The following is a 24556-nucleotide window of genomic DNA, read 5'->3' as shown; positions in this document are numbered from 1 at the left end:
ATTAAGAAAATGGCATTTAAAATCAGTCATTAAAAAGAAAAGCTAATAAAACGTCAGTCACTCTCTTGCTCCAGAGATTTATTCTGGAGGAAATAGTTGGTCTGTGATAAATGAGATCACAACAGTATTGATAATTCAGTGAGGACCTCACTAAATCTGGATTTTACTGATATGTCAGTTGTTATCTATAGGTTTACTGTTAGAACATAATTCACTCAGGGTAATCTAAATCTTGACAAATAATTCTACTCAAACAACATTCTATAATATGTCAAAAATATATCTACAAAAAACGGATGTCTGCACTTCCTTGTACAGTAGGCGGATGCCCACCAAATAGAAAAACAGACCCCATAACAAAGTAGGAAAATCATTAATTGAGAGCATTTTTGCCGACAGAAAAATGTGGGTTTAAATTATAGAAATGATCAAAATGTTTTTGAAATGTTTCATCTGGATCCAGATCTGCATTGGAATATAAAAAGAAAACATTGCCAGAACGTTTTTCCCTTGAAGAGAAACATTCATTAAAAACTAGTTACTTTTTTCAAAAGTACCACTTTGTTAAGAAGAACAATTCTTAATTCTTACAAAAAGTTAATGTTTGTTTATCTGCCCAAGGCTAAACTTTCATCATTTCAATTATTTCATCAAATAATGAACATAACAGGATTTGAATATCTGAAGCAAATACAAAATTGCATGGATAAAAGAAAAGTGGACTTTAAGACGGAATACAGTGTACTGTACATGGCCATTTGAAACCAATGGGCTACATTGTTATGTTCTGTCCCTGCCAGAGGAGCACATCCACACTGTATACCACTATTACCGGAGTTCTTTTCAAACAGAAGCACAGTCACAGTGTGTAGTTCATCCCTCAACCCCCGCTGCGTCCAGGCCTGCCAAGAGTAGCACCGATAAAATGCGTTTCTCTGACTTGTGAGAATGACCAGGGTATTTGATTTCAGCCACAGTAACTCAGGTAATCAGAGGGCGGTGAGGAGTGCACAGCGGCAATTTCCGGAAAGGTCACCTCTTTAATGAGGAGCATTAGCCCACTCACCAGCCGCAGAGGAGCTGAGAACTGGACTCTGGCAGCCAAGGTGCAAGCAACCTTTTTAGGTTATTTTGTCCTGTGGGTAAGCTGACCTCAGAAAGGACAACAAAATGGATCATTTACATTTCTAACCAGTTTATGTACTTCATTGTCCTCTGTATAATGTAAATGTTTGACCCAATCCATAATGGAATGAGTTAAAAAGGCTAATGACTGTCAAATAATCCGTCAAGGTTTTTTTAAATATCACTGCCCTACCTATAATGCTAAGATGTTAGAAAGCCAAAATAGGCACTGAACAATTAGGTATAGGAAAGTCAAGCTTGTAATCACTAAACCTTCGTCAGAGGGGAAGTGACAGCTTGTTTATAACTTTAATATGCAGAGATCTTGTAACACAACACTCATACACTGCTTTTGTTTACTAACCTGGTTTTTCTCTTTAACTTTATAGGCCTAAGTAATGAGAGTGGCTAGCAAATAATCTCTGCAGCTGTTAGAAGACAGTCTTGGACATTGCTTTAACGTTTTATTGTAATTTTCTGCTGGCTAGAATTGACACATGCCTAACAAAATAAAGGTTGTGAAAATCTGCAATATCGCAGTTATTAGGAATAATTTGTTTTTGCAGAACTGCTTTGACATTTACACTGATAGTTTCTGCCCAGCACAGCGTCAAATGTTTTTTGCATTCACAAGGAAAAATATGCAGCATCATTTGAATTGGAATCAAAGTGTTTCAGTATCTTTGCAAGAAATATGTGACACTCAATGGAAAGGTGAGCCATTTGGCTGGCATAATTAATGTCAGAAGAGACTAAAGCGAGTATCAGCCCCTCAAACTTGAGTGGCAACCCGAGTGTAAACATTGCACCTGTCAGCTCATTACTGGGGCTTCAGTGTGGCAGCAAAGCTGTTTGCAGGATGGACGGCCGCTGCCTTGCAGCTAGGGTAAATACCTTGCCCTTCTGCTGGGATTCATTATACTGCAAGCCAACACACAGGAGGAGCTGTCAGGAGTTACCAGTTCCATTACCCACTAAATCCTTTAACAAGGGTTTTAACTTGTTGAATGAGACTAATATTGATTTAGGGCGGGTGGTGAGGTTTGAGAGCAATAGATGGGTAGATTCAAATCACTAAAGTACTTGAAACGGACCTTTGAAAATCAGATTCCACTGAATTATCCACAACTTCTCCCTTCTAAAGTAATTTCTTCTTTGCAACTATAATAGCAGGACTTTTCATAGATTTTCTTAATCCAAATCACTCCTCTGATGGCACTCCAAAGTTGCTTATTAACTGTGCTAATGAATGTGCCCATGGAAAAGAAAATCCCTTTAATTCCAAGGCAGATAAGCTGCTTACCTCATCTGCAAGAGAGCCAAGCTCAACTTGATGCAACACTTTGTTTTCTTTTGTTTACCATCTAGCTAATGGAGTGATTTACACCAAGAGTGCGCTAACCCTGAGCCAAGACTGAGCAGTGTTAAAACTATTTTAATTTAGTATTTCTTTCTTTGTGTCTCATCTATGTGTTTTGAAAATGAATCATCATTTGATATTTGGGAAACAGCAGCAAATAAATTAAAACTTGGATGCGTTTGACCTGTTTACTATTTCACAAAGTTATCCAGAGAATTTAAGTGACAATTATGCAACATTGCTTCCCAATTCATTTAGTAACTATTACATATTCCCTAAGTACAGTGTTCCATAATAACAAGTACAGTTGAATAGGAAACTATTGGATCATCTGCAAAATATTCGCATCTCTTTCAAAGATGTGTATGTGCTACGAGAAATAACATTCCATTGTTGATTTTATCTTTTACTTAGGGCCTTTCATAATAGGCAACCAATATTCCCATCCTTCAGGTAGAAGGTTATCCAGGAGCCAGAGTTGAACAGATCCTCACAATCTGCCGAAACTCCCCACCCTTCCATACTCTTGACATTTTCTCAATTGGTCTCAGCAATAGGAACCGGAACCCCAAACACACCATCCAATAACTTGCATCACTTTTCTGACAATCAAGCACCACCCTCCCCAATGCACACGTATATTTCCTGAACTTTTCCATACATCTCACCTCCTATTAAAAATAAAGCATATTGATTTTACAGTTTGCAATAACCACAAGTGTAACTGCTCTCCTGATAAATAAGCAACCCTCTTTAAAACTATTAACCTTTTTTTAATGTCCAATCATATTTAAATACATAATAAAATCCAGTTTTTGTTCTGTGTGGGAGATGTTTTCAGTAGCAGTGTGTAGTTATTCTCTTAAGGCTTGTCTTTAACTCACTGAAAGGGGCGTGTGGCGCAAGGCGCAGGACCGTCTGTCAAAATCCAATCTATCACCCAATCATGATACTCGCTGTCCATTGTCGAACCCGCCCCCCTCACGCTTTTGGTTGACAGTGGACAAATCGCGAGGCGCATCAGAGGTATTCAGAGTAAGTAACAATACTATTGTTTCTATTTTCCCGTTTTCAGTCATAAAATCCATTTTTACAACCGTCGTTTTGGCGTCAACTTTTACATTACGGTCGGCAACTTCAGTCTGCATAAAGTTAGCAAGCCAGCATTGCTAATGCTATCGTGTCTAGGTTAAATACACGTTATTATATTAATCAATGTCAACAGCCATGTGTTATACATCCGATTGACAACAGTAATTTAAATAAGTTGTTAAACGACTCTTGTACGAATGGGCATGTTGTAATTAGTAACTACACTTCTGTGAGCAGTGGTACAGAAGTCATACAGCGTATACACAGAGGTGGGAAGTAGCTAAGAACATTTACTCAAGTACTGTATTTTGAGATACTTGTACTTCACTTGAGTGTTTCCATATTTTTCTACTGTGTACTTCTACTTCACTACAATTCAGAGGTAAATGGTGTACTTTTACTCCACTACATGTGTTTAAAAGTAGTGGATAGAGCCTTGGTGTTGGGATCAGGGGGTCACAGGTTCAAACCCCACTGCAGTCAGCATGTCGTTGTGTCCCTGGGCAAGACACCAGACAGCACCAAATTGCTCCTGTGGGGATTTTCCACAGTATAGCTTGGTTTCACGTGACGTCACACCGTTGCGATCCTTTGGCGCGAAATTCCATTGGAGGTCAGGAAGTAATTTTCTACAGAGGATCTAGCTGCTGTTACCATTGTGAAAATGCCGGTGTGTTGTGTAGTTTACGGTTGTTCCAATCGATCCGGCCGAGAGAAAAACAAGAGGTTTTACCGAGTGCCGAAGGTTGTCGTCCATAAAGCTGAGCAATTTAAGAAGCTAACCGAAGAACGCCGGAAAAAAATGGCTTTCAAACCTACATCTGCGGTCGGGAGGAGCAGAGTCGTCTAATGCACGGGTCTGCAGCGACCACTTCATCAGAGGTATTAGCTAACTTGGTTTTTGTGGCTTTGTTTAGGTATTATTGGGTTGTGGTTAAATGCGTATTTACTTAGTAATACTGATCATGTTTAAGTTACCTGTAGTCTAATATGGACTTTGTTGGGACTTTTTAGGGTGCCCTAGCGCTTTGGGTGACGTTGAGTCGGTAGACTGGGCTGGCTCCCACTGTTAGCCTCGGTTACCACACAACAAGTAAGCCCAGATCAGAGGCATCTCTTCGACGAGAGCAGAGGATGGAGCTCAAGGAAGACCAACAAAGACAAACAGAATGTGCAGAGGCTTTGTTGGATCTCCTGCAGACAACCGAGAGCCCAGAACCGACGCAGCCCCCGTCTGACAGCCCACAACCAGAGGACACCAGTGGGATATTAAATGACCAACAAGGTAAATTAACCACCAGCATTATTATTAAATATTACAAATCTGATTGTCAGAAAATCAATGCAAACTTTGAATTAGGTTTAGAAAATAGAGCACTAATTTGAGAATCTGCAATAATTGGAACAGAGAACTTGCATGTCTGTAAAAAGGTTGTCAAAAAGATAACTTCACAAAAATTCACATTCATATTTGACTATTTTAAATAACTAATTATGCTTGCTACTGCTATATTGTATGCAGATGCAGGATGCCAGACTGATTTAACGATGGAGGACATCGAGAGGATGGAGGATGTTCTGAGACAGAACACAACAGAGCTGGGAGATCTTCGGACAAAGGCACTGGACACAAAGTTCAACCAGGAGTCCTTTGAGAACAACGAAGAGAAAACAAAGTTTTACACCGGGCTCCCCAACTTCTTAGTTTTACTTCAGGTTTTTCAACTGTGCGAGCCCTACATCACCTGTGGCCCTATGTCTGTGCTCTCCAAATTTGAACAGTTCATTTTAGTTTTGCTGAGGCTGAGACTAAATCTCCCTCTGAAAGATTTGGCTTTCAGGTTCAACATCTCTCTCTCCACTGCTTCTAGAATTTGGCATAAGTTAATTGACATACTTCACGAGAGTACAGAATTTATAATTGAGTGGCCAGAGCGACATGTACTTCAAGCTACAATGCCAATGGGATTCAGACAGGCATTTGGATGTAGAGTTGCTGTGATTGTTGACTGTTTTGAAGTTTTTATTGAGAGGCCCTCTAATTTACTAGCTAGAGCACAAACATGGTCCAACTACAAGCATCACCATACTGTTAAATGTCTGATTGGTGTTGCTCCCCAAGGCTATGTTACCTACATATCTTGTGCCTGGGGAGGAAGAGTTAGTGATAAACAGATCACAATACAGAGTGGGCTCCTAAAAAACCTGTTACCTGGAGATATTGTCCTAGCAGACCGTGGGTTCGATATTGCCGATAGTGTGGGATTTTACTGTGCTTCACTAAAGATGCCTGCATTCACCAGGGGGAAAAGTCAGCTGTCAGCATACGAGGTGGAAGAGACAAGAAAAATAGCTAATGTGCGTATTCATGTTGAAAGAGTCATAGGATTAGTCAGAAGAAAATATCAGATTCTGCAAAGCAGGGCTGTGCCCATAGAGCACATGCTAACAAAACCAGGTGAGGCACTAGCATTAATTGACAAGATTGGGGTTATTTGCTGTGCCTTGTCTAATCTGTCAGTGTCTGTCGTCCCATTGGAGTAAAGTCATGGAGCTGTAGTCTTGTAAATAAGAAACCATGTATTATTCAGTATCATTTAATCTTTTCAGTAAACATATTTTTGTGTTCAAACATCTTGTGTTCAAGTCTTTTCAGTAAACATCTTTTTGTGTTCAAACATCTTGTGTTCAAGTCTTTTCAGTAAACATCTTTTTGTGTTGAAAATTGTGTAGCCCTACTCAATATACAACTTTCATCTACATTCAGGCTTAATTCATTCAACAATATTCTAGAGATGACAATTGGTCTGGTGACGCTCCCATGTATGGCCATTGAGGGTTATTGTAAATGTAAATAAGAAACCATGTATTATTCAGTCTTAGTATCATTTAATATTTTCAGTAAACATCTTTTTTACAATAACAATATATCACACAGCCCTACTTCCTCTAGTGAGTGTGGTCAGTGAATATGAAGGTGCTGTAATGCAGGTTAAAGAGCTGCCACTGTGCAAATGTTACATTCCCTTGTAAATATAGGGGTACAAAGGGAAGTAGCGACACACAACATAACCGGCCGAGAGAAAAAGGAGAGGAAACTGATCTCTGACGCCATAAAGTGGTCTTTTAATTAACACAACGAAAAAGGGCTCACCAGCCAACTTGTCAAACAAAGCTTAAGATAAGGGGAGAGCGACTGCAACCTTCCTCATGTCCTATATGGAGGCGCTGATTGGAGATTGGGAGCACCTGGGGAGATCAGAGGGAGAGAGAAAAAGACACCCACACACACCCAAACACCAGCACCCACTACGGCACGTAATAATAATGCAACAAGGAGAGAACCACAACTTCCGGGACCAGGACAGACCACAGGTGCTGGTAATCACGCCTTCTCTCCCTCCTGATCATCTTGCAACTGAAACTGAAAAATGGAACAGCAGACAGGGAGAGGAGGCTTTTAGTCACCTGATAGTTATGCACTAACATGTTCTTGTGGAAAAAAATGAGCACACCAACTCTTTATGACTTTTACCTTTCCCCTTGTAAGTTGCTGTCCCAACACTTCAGGGAGAACACATAGTCTGAAGAAACGCTCAATTCTGGGAATGATGTTGTCCCACAGGTCCACATCACGCACAATTCTCTCTACAAAGAGGTCATTTTTAGTCCAGACAACAAAGTCGCAGTAGTCAACATCAACGAGGTGGAGCTGAGCCTGTATTTGATGGTAGTAGGCATGTCTCCTGTCCAGCTTCACAGTGCCCCCATCGTTGACGAGACAGAAGCCCTGTTCTCCAGCACACAGGCAAAGATTGGCCTCCTCTTGTTTGCTGTGTGGGCACTAAAAGTTCAATGAAAAGAAAAGTAATATATTGTACTGTAAATAAGTGTCTGCAGCTCAAAATGTATTGGGAGAGGATCCCCAGACTCAGGATCACGTCACAATCCTATACTTACCCCTATACTTACCCGCTTTACTGTAGCACAATACTGAACAAATAACTTACCTTTATCTCACAGATACCAGTTCCATGGCAGGTGCACGTGACACATCCGTCTGGCGACGCTCCCATGTATGGCCATTGAGGGTTCAGCCAAAGCCCGCTGTCTTTACAGCTGAAACCCTGGTGGTGCAGACTTTGTACTCCTTCATACTGCTTTCGGGCAGTTGCCTCGTATTTGCATCCATACCTGCCACACACACACACACACACACACACACACACACACACACACACACACACACACACACACACACACACACACACACACACACACACACACACACACACACACACACACACACACACACACACACACACACACACACACACACACAACACACACACACACACACCACACACACACACACACACTATTTTTATGCATTGAATATTTTGTGAATCATGTTTTGTAATGATAATGAATTTAGTTATAAGTTACTTGTACTGTAACTTACTGATATACGTGATATAATCAGCGTATACCATGGGTAGAATTGTAAGTTACTTTTCACAACAAGTCGGTATCCCTCCGCGTCTGAGAAAAACTGTATACAGTTTGCTTTTCTGATTGGCTCCCTAATCCCTAATAAATACCTTGTTGCAGCTGTAGAGAACTTGTATGCCTCTGGGTAGCATATGGACTTGATCAAGGACTTTGATGGCTGTGCAAGACTAGTCTGTAGAACCTGCTTCAGTCTTGAGGCTGTGATCCTTCCTGCTCTTTGGCTAAACCATATTGCTGATAAGCTCTGGTTTCTGGTCTCCTCCTCTACTGCCTGGACCTGTGGCTGTGTCAGCTCTTCCTGTCTGAAGTCCTGGCATGCATTCTGCAACTCTGTTGGGGATAGCTGTAGCATCTCTGGTGTCCTATACTGAGGTAGTGGTTTAGGTAGCTTGCTCACAGATTTAGGGACAAATTCTCTGTAATATGGTTCCCTGGACATCAGTGCAGCACTGCTTGGGGAATTTCTGCTCAAAGTCTTGAAAAACTGCATATACCTCTCTGATCCTCGCTCCAATTTTGAACCCTGGACTGTGGGACGCTGAAATGTGTGCTTCTCACCTGTCCTTCCAGCAATGGCATCATCCAGTTTTTGCTTTTTGGATTTTGCGGATGAAAAGTCTATCATCGCAACTGGAGCAGCAGGAATCTGCACATGTGAGAGACAGACAGTGTAACAGTGTAACAATGAGACAGGCAAGGACGGCATGAACAGCTGACTGACCACTGGGGTCTGAATACCTTTTTGACATGTGATGGCATTAGCCACTTGCACTTCTCAGTGGTGCAGGATGCAGTCTCTCTCATCTTCACACCTGCTTCGATTGCAAACAGAACTGCTCCAACATGTGAGCAGGATTCTGACAAACTGTATAGACAGAGACATACTAGAATAACTAGATTGATCGTAAAAGCTAGTAATGGTATAACATGAATATTATAGCAGGCATTATTTTGTCTGAGCTTAAGTGTTGTGTCAAATATGCTTTGGGTTGGGATATTTATTTTATGACTTACCCAGCCATACAGTTACAGTGTGCTGTAACAACCTCTCCATCTTCTTTAGCTACAATCCACGTTTTTAATGGTGTTTCTCCAGACCTCTGGGAATGGTTGACCTACACAATTGAAGCTCCAGTTCACAACTTGCGAGTTGGTAACATACATTTAACAACATCACAAGCAACACATAACCAGATGGTCTTGGTAAAGAGGTTGTTTTTAATATTAACCTCAACATAGAGTGATATAAACAACGTGCAGGATGTTCAAAGGCTCTGAGCTGTCTATACACACAAAACACAATATATCCTAAGCTAAACACATACACATAACAAACATACACATATATACACACACAACACACTCACAGGCCAGTTAATGCTGAAGGCAAGGCGACAGCCGTAACACTGCCTTACATGAGTCCATGTAGCTAAAGTTAGCTAGCTAGATGTCTCCTAATAATGCTACTTAGAGGTAAGAAGGTATAGGTAGTTAACACTCACCCGGGCAAAAACAAGGCGACATTTGTTTAATGCCTCTTTGGTGCCGAGGTCATTCACCCATCCACACACGAAAGTAGTTGAAAGCTTCCAGGCTTTTATACAATTTCATCTGGCTAGCCGTGTAGTAGGAGGTATGAAGGACGAGGTAGCTGGTGATATCCATCGCCTCGACAGCGGGCAAATCGGATAAATCACGAGAAAAGTCGTTTTTTTTCAGCTGATACGGATCGTATCCGATGTGTGCTGTGATTTTTTTCACGATATCTGCGGCGTGCAGGTTCATTTAATTGTTTGACATAGTCGGTGTCCTCCATGATTCCTGCGTTGTTGAATGATTGCGTTTTCACTTCCTGACCTCCACTTGAATTTCGCGCGTCATAGAAGTCACGTGACTGAAACCAAGCTATTGAGCATGTAAGTCGCTTTGGATAAAAGCATGTAATGTAATGAAGAACCATTTTCCTTTCTGAGAGTGCGACTCTCATGGTATCGTTGTGTTCCTCTGATTTGTGTCTTGCAATGAAGGAAAAGCGACAGATTTATGCAATGATTGAAGCAAATTAGAGTTTTGTCTCTTTTTAATTGATCGATAACACAGAGTTATTTAAGCACACAGAGTAAATTGTGTGAAAATCAGTATGGTATGCCATAGGTGTTTATGTTTTATGCTTCATGTGCAAGAGAATCGCTGATGCGCGCAGCTAGCTGAGTATAAATTGTCCATGATGAGATAATGAAGACCTAAGTGTTCTAAAAATGTCATTTAGAATTAGACATGCATTGATTTTGAAGGTACTACACTATAAATGCAATAACTTGTCAATACAAATGCAATAAAAAACATGATAGCTTATGGAGTCCTTCTTGGGCTTTATGTGCATCATTCACCCTTGACATCTCTGCAAGTGTTCGAAAGCCATTCAGCATGGCTGCCTTAGGGGCCACTAGTCTGATTAGGAAATGATCTCTATGCCATAAGATAAATTGTCCATATGCCACAGATCATTAGCTGGCTTTGTGTGAGCGCATAAATGTGCGAAGACATGTCTTTGAATCCATCATTCTAGACGTTCCCAATGATCACCGCTCAGGTCTCTGAAGTTCTCTCTCCCTCTGGCCTTTGAGAGTGCAAAGGCACACACCAGCTGTGAGAAAGCCCATGGGATACATTCAAAGGCGTCAGTTGATTCACGTTTTTGTCAAGCCTACAAAGATTGTTATGTTATCCCTGACAGTCGTATCGGGTGCTTGCGGGGGATACGTGTCACATTCCTGCCACACACTTTAGACGACAATACCTTTTTCAGTCAGGGGAACGCAACAAAAATGATTAACACACATCATCTGTAGGTCACATTCACACAATAGAAATGCTTTGCTATTAGCCACGGGTAGAAGATGTAATATTCATGGCTGTTTCCAGAGTTGTACGTTTTGGGCAGGATGGTATTTATTCTGAAAATGTTGAAAGAGGTTTACAGCCCATCTGCTAGTTTTAAAAAAAAAAATAATAATTCCGAGCTCAACCAGGGGCAGCCACCAGTTGCTGCGCAGATGTAGTGCAGCATTTTAATGACTAATCCTGCCTTGGGGATGTAGAAAGTGTCCCAGATTCAGAGGGCCTCTGGCTGACAGATCAATTTGACATTATATTAGTGGGAGCCTCACAGGACTGGGAAAGCAGTCTTTAATCCGATGTGCTACAAGAAGGAAAAGTGCAATGAAGCTAAGAAAAAAGGTCTCCCACCAAACAGAAAGATGGAAATCCAGACATTTAAGACAGTCAATTGGTCCCCTCCGAGAGAATGAGGTTGTTGTATTTGTATGTAGAAATGTCAACGTACCAATGTAGAAATGTCTGAAGAATATGAATGCAAAAGTTACTTTCTTCTGCAAAGTAACTAATTTGTTTGTAGCAATTACCAAGAGATACATTGTCCCTTTCTGATCCAGCATCTTTAATACCACAGAAAAAAGTGTGTTTTATATAAATGAAGGGATATGAATTTGAAAGTAAGAAATGTAGATATGAAAGCTTTAGCGCAAGTTCAATAAGGAAGACCTAACACGAGTCACTTACACGTCACTCTATGGCTCCCTTCCCCCCTCATTAAATACGAGGGTGTCACCCCTCAGCAGCCAATCGCTGCACATGCTAAATTCCTTAAATGCCTGCTCTTCCTCCCTGTCAGTTGTCATTGCAGATGATCACACGCAATGGTAGTTGCAATACAATACTCCTTCTCGTGAGAAAAAAACGTAAGAAACAATTAGCTCAAGATGTCCAACTCGGACAATTCGGAACACGAACCTTCTCTGGAAGTCTCCGATCCCGGTTCGGCTCCCCACAGCGGCTTATCAACAGAGGCAGACTTCCTCATCTCCCGGCTCCTGCAGCAGGGCTTTCCCACAGCCCCAGGCCTCACTCTCTCTCAGCTGCGAGAGCTCTCGGACCAGGTCTCCAGCGTAGCTCCCCAGTCCGGGGCAGCAGCTCCAGTCAGCTTCCCAGAGAGCAGGACGAGACCGCAGCCGCGGAGGTAAAAAAAGGCAGGAAGTCGAGCCCTCCAGGATCCCGTCCCCCTCCAAAAAAATCCACCCCTTCTCAGGCTCGCCAGTCCGGGAGCGTCACTAACACACCCCTTATGGAGAGTAGCGCGGCCGGCTCCCTGCAATCCCTGGCTAGCTCCATGATAGCTATCGATGCTCGCCTCCAGGCTCTGGAAGACTCCGCCACAGGAGCTTCAACTTCCGTTGCACTCAGGTACTAGTTTTAACGAAAATGTTTGCACTCACCCTTACACAGGGTTGGGTTGTAACGGAATATATGTAACGGTGTTACGTAATCAGAAGAAAAATAAAATTAAAAAAAATCAGTATATTCAGCGGGTGTTACATTTGAAAAACGAGTAATCTGAGTGCAGTTACTTTCGTAAACCTGAAGTGAATACTTATTGGAATTATGGGTGGAAAGTTTCCTCACAATATGTAATATTCATTACCGGCAGAACCGTGTGCACAGCGCTGCAGCGTATCTGCGAGCGAGAGATGCAGCGTGTCCGTGAGGCCCCGCCCCGCACGCAGATGAGAGAGAGTTCTCTTTCAAAACATATTGGAAGGTAGAAACGGAGATGTTTAGATAAAACGTGGAAGATAACGTTTATGTAGCATTTATTTATTGTCGAAATGATGACATTTATAACGGGATCAAATCTAACTGAATGGCCTGCTGCTGCCGAATGCTTGGGGCAAGTAACTGGGAAAAGTTTTAAAAGTTATTACATCGTTTCAGATAATAAATAATAATGATAATGCATTCTATTTAGGGGCGCCTTTCAAAGCACCCAAGGACACCTTACAATGCATAAACTTTTCCAAGGAAAGGTTTTAAGACAGTACAAAGAATGCAGTCTGGGTGAGTTTTTCTTTTTATGTGCGGTGCAGATGAGTGAGCTGTCCAGAATGACACTAAAATGTTGTGTTTGTGCTCTTCATAAGCCATTAAAACAGTAAAATACGTGTCTCCCGTTCACCAAAACATACCCATCTGTTATGGAAAAGAAAGTATTCTAAAGAGAAAGAAGAAAGAAAAGATAAAAAGAAGAGGAAAGAAGAAAAAGAAAATATAAAAAGAAGAAGAGGAAAGAAGAAAAAGAAAAGATAAAAAGAAGAGGAGGAAAAAGAAGAGGAAAGAGAAGAAAGGAAGTATTCTAAAAGTAATCTGCCACCGGTACCGGCGGGATTGTGGTTAGTTTCTGATGCGCAGAAGAAAAATCTGGCCCACCCTATATTTTTACAGGCCCACCCTAAAGTACATTTCTGCCTACGCTACTGGTCCGCACAGCAGCAACAACCAATCACATGAATCTCTTGCCCCCGACACACAAAGCAATAGCAATGTTAAAACTAAGTAAACCGGAAGAAAAAAAAAAAAAAAATCCCCAACAGGCGAAAACCTACCAGTTTCACCCACTGTCTCTGCCACCTCCCTCCATGCCTCGCTCCTCTGGTTTGTATCCCGGTAGATGAACAGAGACTGATCATACAGCACCGGGTGATTCACTACCGCTATAATGAATTTTCCCTCACATTTTTGGAATATGAGGAAGTACCTGCGTAGTCTCTCCCAGCATACACGAGGTCTGATTGGCTAGCGCTTGTACTGGCAGATTTGCATAAACGGGATTTCATTGGCTGACGCTTCTGCCGAGGCGCCAAAAGTTGAACATTGATCAACTTTTTGAAGCGAGCAACGCCAGAAAACGCTCCACGTCGCTTCCCAAAATACAGTTCTGCTAAAAGTGACGTCACCCCATTCAAAGTGAATGGGCAGAAGCGTTTGGAAGCTGTAACGCACGCCACCGTGTGGACGGGCCGTCACAGTGGCTCTGCGCCAGAAACATCAAAAAATAAATAACTAAAAACATTCTGGAATATCACCCCTCCACTCCCATTAACATCCCTCAGCTAGCAGCTGCGCTATCTACAGATTCCGTGTTTGTTGACTATCTCCTGTCAGGGCTCTCCCAAGGCTTCAGGGTAGGGGTCCTCCCATCCCCCACAGTGACTTTCGTAGCAAGAAACTTACAGTCAGCCGCTAAAGAACCCAACATAGTTTCCTAGCTCATCGACAAAGAACTTCTCAAAGGATATATAATCGGTCCTTTTAGCTCCTCCCCCTTCTCAGTGTTCCGTTCAAATCTCATCGGAATAGCCACACGTAAATAAAAGACTGATTTTCGATCTGTCCGCTCCCTGCTCCGGCCCATTCTGCAGCGTCAATAGCATCATCCCTCCAGATCAGTTCTCCCTTCACCATGCCTCAGTGGATAATGCAATAAAGATGATCAAGTTCACAGGGCACGGAGCTCGGCTCTCCAAAGCGGACATTACCGATGCCTTCAAATTATCCCCATTCATCCGACTTCCTCCCCATAAACCCGCCACAGGACAGCTCAGGGATCTCACTGGCCAAGCTTAAACACTGCTTCAGGAGTGAGGCGTCCCTCTCTCCAAAGAGAAAACGTTAGGTCCCGACACACGCTTAGAGTTGTTAGGCATCATCCTCGACTCCATAGACATGAAGGCGTCTCTCCCCTCCAACAAATTGCAGCGCATCCGGGACATCACCAAGTCATACTGCGAGCAACAAGTTATCACAAAACAACAGTTGCTCTCCCTTCTCGGACACCTCAACTTCGCCATGCACGTCATCCCCCAGGGGCGCTCGTTCATCTCCCGCCTCCTGGACGCAGCATCAGCGGTCGACAACCTCCATGACTGCGTTTTCTTAGACGAAGGCTGCCGCTCAGACCTTCGGTTCTGGTCCCTCCTGCTCGCCCACTGGAACGGAGTGACTTTCTTTTACGATGGCCTCGTGCGTTCCTCTGACTCAATGAGGTTCTTCACGGATGCCGCCCATCCATGGGTTTTGGGGGTTTCTTCCAGGGAGAGTGGTTCGCAGGGTCATGGCCCCGTCAATTTCTACCTCAAGCAAGTTCTCACTAAATCCAGCCTATCACCCATATCATACCCGGGGCATTCCTTCAGGATAGGTGCAGCCACCTCTGCTGCTAATCAAGGTCTCTCTACCTCATCCCTACAACAACTAGGACGGTGGTCCTCCTCCGCCTTCACAACCTTCATTCGTCCGGACATCAGCGCTGTACGGGCTTCCCAAAGATCTCTCAGACCCTAAAGTATGGTATCTATGCATATAACTGGTGGTGGCTCATAAACACATTCATAAGTATACATGTCTCACTAAGGTACCTGTATTCAAACTGCATTCCCGTCCTAGTCCGCGGGCCCCGCCCACAGAGAATAACGTCTCGTCTCACGCGCACCTACACGTAACGGGCTTCATCTCCTGGACACAGGTATCCAAATCCCAGGCCCTTGCTCAAATGTGTCAGTGTAAAATGTATATCCTGCAAAGTCAGGTACAGACTCAGGCCACCGCACACTTCGGTGTCATTTACAAAATAAAGAAAGAGGAAAAAGTAAAGAAGAAAAAGATATATCCTGCGAAGTCAGGCGTGGACTCGGGCCACCGTACACTTCGGTGTCGTGGCTCCGGGCCACCGTACACTTCGGTGTCAGTTACAAAACAAAGGAAATAAAGAAAGAGGAAAAGAGTAAAGAAGGAAAAGATAAAGATATATCCTGCGAAGTCAGGCGTGGCTGAAGGCCACCGTACACTTCGGTGTCAGTTACAAAACAAAGAAAAAGAGTAAAAAAGAAAAAAAAAATATATCCTGCGAAGTCAGGCGTGGCGGAAGGCCACCGTACACTTCGGTGTCGTAGCTTCGGGCTACCGTACACTTCGGTGTCGTGGACGTTGGGCCACCGTACACTTCGGTGTCAGTTACAAAACAAAACCGTTCGACCTTCGGTCGGCGTAGTCAAGCCCTGCTAGCCAGGCAGGCGACCCGCAGGTCGTTTTCAGATAAGACCGGCACTGATTTCGGCAGTCAGAGTCTCAGCATGACCCGTAAGCTCCGGCAGTGATTCCGGCCCAATGCCGCTTACATATCTTAATCTATTATCTTTCATTCCCAGATCACCAGTCACCCCACAAGGTAAGCAACTCAGTTCATCTCAGTATTTCATACTTCACTGGTTTTGGGGATTTCATCGGAGCGGTTCTTTCCCTCCTGAATGATTATCCTGCAAACCGGGGCCTAATCGCCAAACACCATTACATTCTCCTGTTGTATTATCATGGCAATCATTTCATTCATATGACGTGTAAACAATAAATATGTAATTCTTACATCACGTCTCTCCGGTTTGAAATACAGTTAGTATCCCATTAGTGTAAATGCATAGCCTGGCTCCTATAATTATTTGCCTGGCTATTGACTATCAGGTGTTTTGTGTGCTGTTGGCCATCAAGAAGTCATTTGCTTTGTTCCCTTGATTTGAGCACACCTGTCTGTGCAAATGAAGGCAATGCAAGACAGCTGCAGGCCATCAAGGACTGGAAATGTTTGCAGTCTTTCATCTTCTTCTTGCTTTGCACAAATGATGTGTAATTCTGAGATCTGAAAATAAGCTTCATGGTGCATTGCTGAATTTAGTTTTTGACGTATTTAGTATTTCTGTTTTCTGTTTTCATTTCCATCTGCTTTCCTTTCAAGTAAGTTAAACAAGTAACAGACAACACATGGATCTTTTAAATCTCAGTTACTGCAACACGGATAAATATTTCTACTATATTTACTGATTCGCATTTTTCTAATTTCGATATAAATAAATGTCAAAGGTGTCACTAATTGTGATAAACCCACTGAGAATGATTACTCAACACTACGAATCAGCTCTACTGTTTTGATTTTCAGACCTGCAAATTGGGTGGACATTTCATTCATGGCCTTTTTGCCAAACTGGTTGATCTCATTTTTTTCAAACAGCAGTTGCTTGGGTAGTATATAGATTTCATTATAGTCAGCAGCAGGGCTGTTATATAGTACTTAGATGCAGTCTGTGTCTTAGACCCTGTTACACTTACACAGTGATTCACATTTTCCATGCCTATAAATAACTTGTTCATACTGATTGGAATTTAAATTAGCTGCATGCAGCTCAACAGGAGGCTGTTGATTGGATGAACTGATTCAATTATGGTTCACTTTTTTAGGAAAATATTACAAAGTTAAAAGCAATGGTTTTTCTATAACCGTATGAAATAGCAACAGCGGTTAAACAAATATATTTTAGTGCAAATGTAATTGATGAGTTAATCAAAACACATTCTTCCTATCATCTATGCGAGGTTAACATTTGCTTTCTCTTCACTTCCATTCTATGGGATAGAATGGCTGAACACATTCTAAATGTTACATGAACATGTACAAGACTAAAGGTTTATTGCACTTTTTATAATTTTTGCCTATTTTACATTGTGCAAAAAGTTTGTTATACATATAACTGTGACATGTTAATATAAAACACTTTAGCCAGATATTTATTAAAACATTTATTAAGGTAAACATTATCATATATTACATACAACATACAAAGATTGACTAAGACCATTGTGTAACATGTTGTAAAGAAAGTAATCTATCTGTACTTGGTTATGTTGTAAATCTGTTAAACTGTGATCGACTAGATGCTCTTGATCTAGGAGCCGGAGCGCCTGCTGCCATTGTGTGTGTAAGCATATGTAATTTGTTACCTTTATATTGTGTTTAATTAACCTTGTGATGTTCAAGCTATAAGTTGCAACATTAATAATAGAGAGATGTTATCACTTTCACCCTTGTGATTATTTCTCCACTTTTATCAAGGGCATAACATCATTTCTAATCATGCATGTCATCATGTAGACATTATATTTACGACAGGGGGGATTTAAGAGGCTTCCAATAGTTTTAGTTGTTGGGTCCTAGATATATTCACTTCTCCAAATGTCACATGAGGTATTCACTGAGGGATACAAAGCTAAATCTATGTTGGCATTAACTTGAGATGGACCAGAAGAGCTGTTGTATTTAAATAAATATCCAGGCACGAGGCAACTAGGCTGGTGGCCTCATGCCTTGAAGGAATTGGCGCATCTCGGATATCCAACAGATGATACAGAGTTTTGATTTATGATTATAGCTCAATAATATTTTAATCAACTGTGGTGTCTCTCAAGACACCAGATCCACACAAGCTTGAATTCCTCTCTCACTACCTGATCAAATTGACCTTTTTTTAAGTAAAGTATCTCTTTTCACTTAAACAACTTTACTGTTTCATCTAAATACATGCATGTCAGCTTTGTCCAAGTATCTAGCGTAATAACATAAGGGGTTCAGCTCAATATTGGTTTGATATAGCTTTTGCACTGGAACCATCTCTGGTCCAAAGTCAGTGTAGTATTTTACATTAATGATTGCAGGTGCAATGCTTTTTTTAGGGGAAGCTTAATTAATCCCAGCTGTGATATTGTAACATTGTGTGACCACAGTAATAGGAGAAAAAACACGATAAAACAGAACAATGTACCCAGGAGAACAGCATGTATAGTTAATACCTTTTTTTAACAGTGGAAATATGTTCTAAGGTGAATCGTTCTTAAACGCTCTCTTCCAATATGCTTTAGGGTTGTCAGAGTGCCATTTGACCACTTGAAATTGCAGCAATTAGACCAAGATAACAATTCCTTTTTTATGTCAGAGTAATCAAAGTTAAGTACATGCATTAAGCAGGATATGTCAGATTGCTTCAGTATTATATTCTTTTTAATTTAGTAATTATTGGAGGTATGTTTAGGTGTCACTGATGATATTAACAATGGCTTTTTTTTCTTTCAATGTCCCAGTAAGCCATTTTAGTGAGCCATCATGAACAATACCAGTGCCTTAAAACTGAAGGACCTAAATGTAATTTAGCCATGATTATTTGTATACACCTGTATATATTTTTAAGTGACTTATTCACATGTCTAATATGAAAATCATTGGCAACATTGTCAATGGATTTTCTTTGGTGTTGTGTGTTATACCTCTCAGATACAGCTGTGTTGAACTTAAATCACTTGTCACAGGTGGTCTCTATTTTTGCAAACGAAGAGCTTCTTATTGGCTTTACCAATGAAGACCCATAATACCTGATTTCATATAAGAGAAGGAAGATTAAAGAGACCTTGTGACCTTACTTATTATTAGGCATGTTTTATTGGATGTACATAATACAAACCATGTTGGTGAATCATCTCTCAAATCATTGAAAGGATATGTGTCATTTCCCCTTGTGCTATTTTGACAGTCTAAAGTAACTTTTGCCGTTAGGGTTCTTCAATATGCTCCAAGGTATTGAGAAGTCATATTGTCACATTTTCTGCTCTCCCTGTAAAAGTATGACAAACATGTGACAGCCAGGCTTGCATGCATCAGTCCCCCAACATGCTCAAGAGATGTGACTGAAGTATTCTGAAAAGTGCTGTTTTATTTAGCTCGCCATCAACACATTGGGGATTTATTTTAAAAGTGTTGTCACAGTATTCAAACCATGAAGGTGAGCTTGTGATTCCTCTTAGATCTATTCAAAAAGCATTTGAGTTGTTTGAACAGGAAACCACTGAGCAGAATCATGACTTGTGAAAAACTGTGGTTTGGCCCAGATGATGTTAAGCCTTGTCACTTTACCTCAATCCTTTATCCCTCAAAGGTTTGATCGAAGAACAGGTATTATGTCCAGAGCCGGCCCTACCCATTAAGCGACATAAGGGCCCACTAAGGGCCCCCTAGCAAAAATAAAATAAAATAATAATAATCTCAGTACACCGTCGCCGTGATAAGTATGTTTAATTAATTTTGTTAATATGCCTGGATTGCCTACTCTCAAAGTCATTATATTATTGAATCAATAATATAATACCTTAACCATGCTTTACCTGAATCTCATCATGACACTAGAGAAGACGGCAGGATTGTAATTTCCCGTGTTCAGTGAATGCAACAGAGGTAAGACACCAGACCAACCAGAGAGTTGAATTGAAATAAACATCTGTCTTATTGGCTGACTGGTACCTATCCTGTGAGCTGTTTAAAATAAACTGTCAGTCGGACTCAGAGTTTTTGAAGATGGACATAAGAACATTTGTTCTTAAAAAAGACAACAATTCTCAAGTGGTGGCTCACACAACAACCCCAGAGCCACCACTTGTGCCAGGTAAACAAGGTATGTAAATGTCAGTAAATGTCCAAGTTATGCGAACATGTAAGCAAAGCATAAATTACAGCTACGTTGACGTTACTTTGAACCGCGGGGGTAAGCTAAACGTTAGCAAGTAGCTACAGCTAGCCAGATATATTAAATAAACACTTTGTCATACAATCTAAATGTAATGTTTTTTAGCGTTATCTGGTGATTTCAAAGAAAGCTCTCATGAAGCTAGAAGCTACCTTACAGTACACAGTTGATCCTGAGTCCTGTCAGTTAAAGTGTTTCATAGTTAGCTTAGCTAAGCATCAACGTAGCACTGAAATATATGGATGTTATGTGACAGTATTTCTGAGAAAAAGTCAGCTGAAATGGTGGCATGCCACTGCTTTACGTGTCAACAGCATGTTTGAACGTATTTGCAGCAGTAAATGTGGCTGTTTTGAAACTGACGTTGCCATAACAACACCTGAATTTAAATGTGCAACCTCTTTTTGTGACAGATTTTTAGCATGAAATTATAATTCTTCTGAATGATATTCCTATTGAGAGCCAGTTTCTATATGAACATTATAAGATGGACAGCCAGAGAGAATAAATGAAAAACAGTTATAAAATACTATATGAAAAAACAAGAATACAGTTTTAAAAGGGGAGTCATTTGTAAAATATTCATAAAGAAAAATCTGTTTAGAGTTCTGTTTCATATGGGTGTTGAGAGATGTATCCATAGATCTCTTAATTTTGCTCTCAAAGTGCACCAGATTGATGCTTTTAACTTCAATCTGGTGCACTTTGCACATCACTCCTGTTCTGAAGTCTTTACACTGGCTTCCTGTGTGTCAAAGAATAGATTTCAAAATACAGCTGCTGGTTTATAAAGCTTTGAATGTTTTAGGCCCAAAATACATTTCTGACCTACTGCTAAATTATGAACCATCCATATCTCTCAGGTCTTCAGGGACTGGTCAGCTTTCTGTCCCCAGAGTCAGAACTAAACATGGTAAAGCAGCGTTCAGTTATTATGCTCCAAATATCTGGAACAAACTCCCTGAAAACTGCAGGTCCACTGCAACTCTGACTACTTTTAAATCCAGACTAAAGACTTTTCTTTTTGCCGCTGCTTTTAATTGAACTATTCACATCTTAAACTGCACTGTAACTTTTATCCATGTATTTTTTCTTTTAATGTTTATTTTATTATCTTTTCTTTTTAATGACTGATTTTTAATGCCATTTTCTTAATGTCTTTCGTTTTTTGTAAAGCACTTTGAATTGCCTTGTGTTGAAAGGTGCTATATAAATAAACTTGCCTTGCCTTCAATATCTAAAAATCTTTCCGGGGGAGCATGCCTCCGGACCCCCCTAGAGGAGGTTAGGTCCACGGTGTTTACATGCTTATCTATACAATATGTGTGCTTATGCTAACATCATAAGACAAAAGTTGGTTCCGTGTTGTGTGTAGTGAGAACGCGCTAGAGTGAGGGGGGCCCCCAAGCCAAAGCTCGCTTAGGGCCCCCAAAAGTCTAGGGCCGGTCCTGATTATGTCCACTCCTTGTCCAGATTGCTGACCCCAACAAATTAAGTTACAATGCACACAATTTGAATTGAAATGTACATTTTGGATAAGGTAAATATATTTTGTCCAGGATGATATTTGTTTGTCAGTGACAAAGACATTTCTAATAACATTCTGTGGAAGTAGTTTGGTTGCAATTGACAAACAGGACATGGAGGACATGGACCATCATCTGAGGTGATACAGAATCTTCAAACAATTTGGCCAATCAACTAATGGCGCATTTCCATTGCAGGGCCTCGCTCGGCTTAGTACGGTATAGTTAGGCCTTGTTAGGACTGGCTCACTTTATGCTGCGTTTTGTACAGTTTAGTAGCTGGGGCAGTAACTATAGTAACGCAGTGTAGGCGGAGCCATGACGTCATCTTCAATGCAACCACAGAAAAACAACATCAGCCGTTAGCTGTTAGCACTCAAGCTCAGAGCTCCTCATATCTGTTCAGAAACTAGACAAAAGTTAAACAAGTAGGCTACAAACCACATACTGCCTGTGTCATGGTGAATACAGTCGTTGGTTTGTTTATGTCTGTATAGTCCGTTGCAGGGTTGCCAACTTTGGGTACCTGGCTGGAGTGAGATTTTGATATCATGGGTTTAATTACACATATGCGCACTAAATGACTGCTATCGTGTCAGTAGCGGGACCTTAGCATATATATAGGATATATATACAATATATACAAATGCACAATATTGGACACAGACTATAAAGGGCACAAAGTTTCATTCACTAATGAAAGTCAAACACATGTTTGTTTCCACTGTTTTATTGTGTTCCTGTCGCGATAAACAATTAAATGACTTATCGTACGATAATTAAAAATGAACTCGATACATTTCCATTTACATGAAGATGTGACAAGCAGTTTGAAAGGATGTACTTGAATTATTATTATATATTATCATTATGTCAGTGGTCTAAAATGGTCATACAACGTTGCCGACAATATTATCGTTTATCGCAATAATTTCCGGGAAAATGTATCCAATAAAATTAATTATCGTGAGAGGCCTATACATGAAACACACACACACAAACAAATCTACAGACTTACTCCAAACTGCGAAATATATTAATTAACACACTCTCACTCTCATATACTCTTTGACTCTATTTTGGCCTATTAGAACAATAAGCAGCAGACTTTTACTTTTTTCTTTTTTCTACTGGATCTTAGATCTGCGCATGCGCAATACGTTTTGGGGATTGACCAACCGGCTCCCACTGCTCTGCTGTCTGTTAACGTTGTTAATAATGGTGGGGGCGGGTGTATGGGATTAGTTTTGTATCATAAAGATAAAGCAACACTTTCTCAGAATAAAGCAAAACTATGAGTTTAAAAGAAAAAAAAACTGAGTCAAGCAAAATAAAATAAATTTCAAAAATAAAACTATAAGTTGCAAACAAATAATTTGTGTAATCATGTAAACTATAAGTCTTTTTTCTTTGTTTTAACATAGGTTTTTGTTTGCAGTTCTTGTTGCTTCTTTCTCAATGATCAGACTTTTGCTCTCGCTGCAGCTCTCTCGTTTACGCTCCCTCATTTTTTGATTGAGATTCTGACACAAACCTCCCAGGTGGGCGGGACTTTCAGGGGTGTGTCCCCATTGGCTACTCAGTTTTTGAGTGACAGCCCACTACACCACGGATCATACAGTGCAACTCATGCAGCAAACTCCGGAGTCCACTCGGCCACGTCAGTGTCGGTGTCTCCTTGGAGTTTCATGAACATATCGGACTTATCTTATGGATTGCTGTGCATTATACTTGTGTTGTGTAGTTTATACTTTATTCCAACTTTAAATATTTTAATACCTGAACACACTGCTGCTGTTAAATAATTCCCCAATTTGGGATTGATAAAGTGTCTGTATGTCTATTTATTTTATAGATAAAAAAAACAAACTCATCTATGTATTTTCAAGCTAAAGGTGATACACAATATAAACTGTATACTGTTATTTTTTCAAAGACATTTAATTTCAAAAGCATATATTGCTATGTTTAGGACAACAATTAAAGACTGCTTTAATTTAACAAATTCTACAATATAAAAGTATTTTCACTTAGTATTATAATAATTGAAATGCTGGTTCTTCTGCGGGTGTTCTATCCACGATCAGCTACCGCGCCGCAGCTGCCTACACTGTACAATCGCTGGAGGACTGGGCTGTCAGTCAAAAACTGAGTAGCCAATGGGGACGCACCCCTGAAAGTCCCGCCCACCTGGGAGGTTTGTGTCAGAATCTCAAACAAAAAGTGAAGGAGCGCAAATGAGAAGAGCTGCAGCGAGAGCAAAAGTCTGATCATTGAGAAAGAAGAAAAAAGAACTGCAAACAAAAACCTATGTTAAAACAAAGAAAAAAGACTTATAGTTTACATGATTACACAAATGATTTGTTTGCAACTTATAGTTTTATTTTTGAAATGTATTTTATTTTGCTTGACTCAGTTTTTTTTTCTTTTAAACTCATAGTTTTGCTTTATTCTGAGAAAGTGTTGCTTTATCTTTATGATACAAAACGAATCCCATACAGGGAGGGAGCGGATCGACAGCTCGAGCAGCTGTCAACTCAACATTGTAAATAACCAACCAAAAACGATCGCCGGTTCATCTTGTTTTTGGCGTGACGTGAGAATAGTTTGGGCAGCGTGAGAGCGTGACATTGAGAGTGAAATCGTGTGTCACACGCAAGATGCGTGAGAGTTGGCAACCCTGCGCCGTTGTT

The 24556-nt window shown here is 40.8% G+C and overlaps 1 protein-coding gene and 1 long non-coding RNA gene across 2 annotated transcripts; one reads left to right on the top strand and one right to left on the bottom strand.

The window, feature by feature from the left end:
- Positions 1–4748: 4748 nt before the first annotated feature.
- Positions 4749–6454, top strand: LOC117552093. The gene is made up of 3 exons (XM_034225328.1): positions 4749–4862; positions 5100–6192; positions 6285–6454. Exon 2 carries the CDS (start codon positions 5126–5128, stop codon positions 6119–6121), a length of 996 nt encoding a protein of 331 aa, XP_034081219.1. The 5' UTR covers positions 4749–4862; positions 5100–5125; the 3' UTR covers positions 6122–6192; positions 6285–6454.
- A 222-nt stretch (positions 6455–6676) lies between these two features.
- On the bottom strand, positions 6677–7183 carry LOC117552019. Its single transcript, XR_004569892.1, has 2 exons — positions 7113–7183; positions 6677–7001 (listed from the first exon to the last, which is right to left on the bottom strand). It is a non-coding gene; the product is annotated as an uncharacterized LOC117552019 (long non-coding RNA).
- Between the last annotated feature and the right edge of the window lie 17373 nt (positions 7184–24556).

The sequence above is a fragment of the Gymnodraco acuticeps genome, unplaced genomic scaffold (genome assembly GCF_902827175.1).
Source record: "Gymnodraco acuticeps unplaced genomic scaffold, fGymAcu1.1, whole genome shotgun sequence".
In the NCBI taxonomy this organism is placed as follows: domain Eukaryota; kingdom Metazoa; phylum Chordata; class Actinopteri; order Perciformes; family Bathydraconidae; genus Gymnodraco; species Gymnodraco acuticeps.
Note: the sequence above shows the minus strand (reverse complement) of the source record. Positions and strands in the feature narration are given on the sequence as shown.

What these genes read in the sequence shown, in the direction of transcription:
- LOC117552093 (XM_034225328.1), top strand. Translation starts at nt 5,126, where the DNA reads ATGGAGGACATCGAGAGGATGGAGGATGTTCTGAGACAGAACACAACA.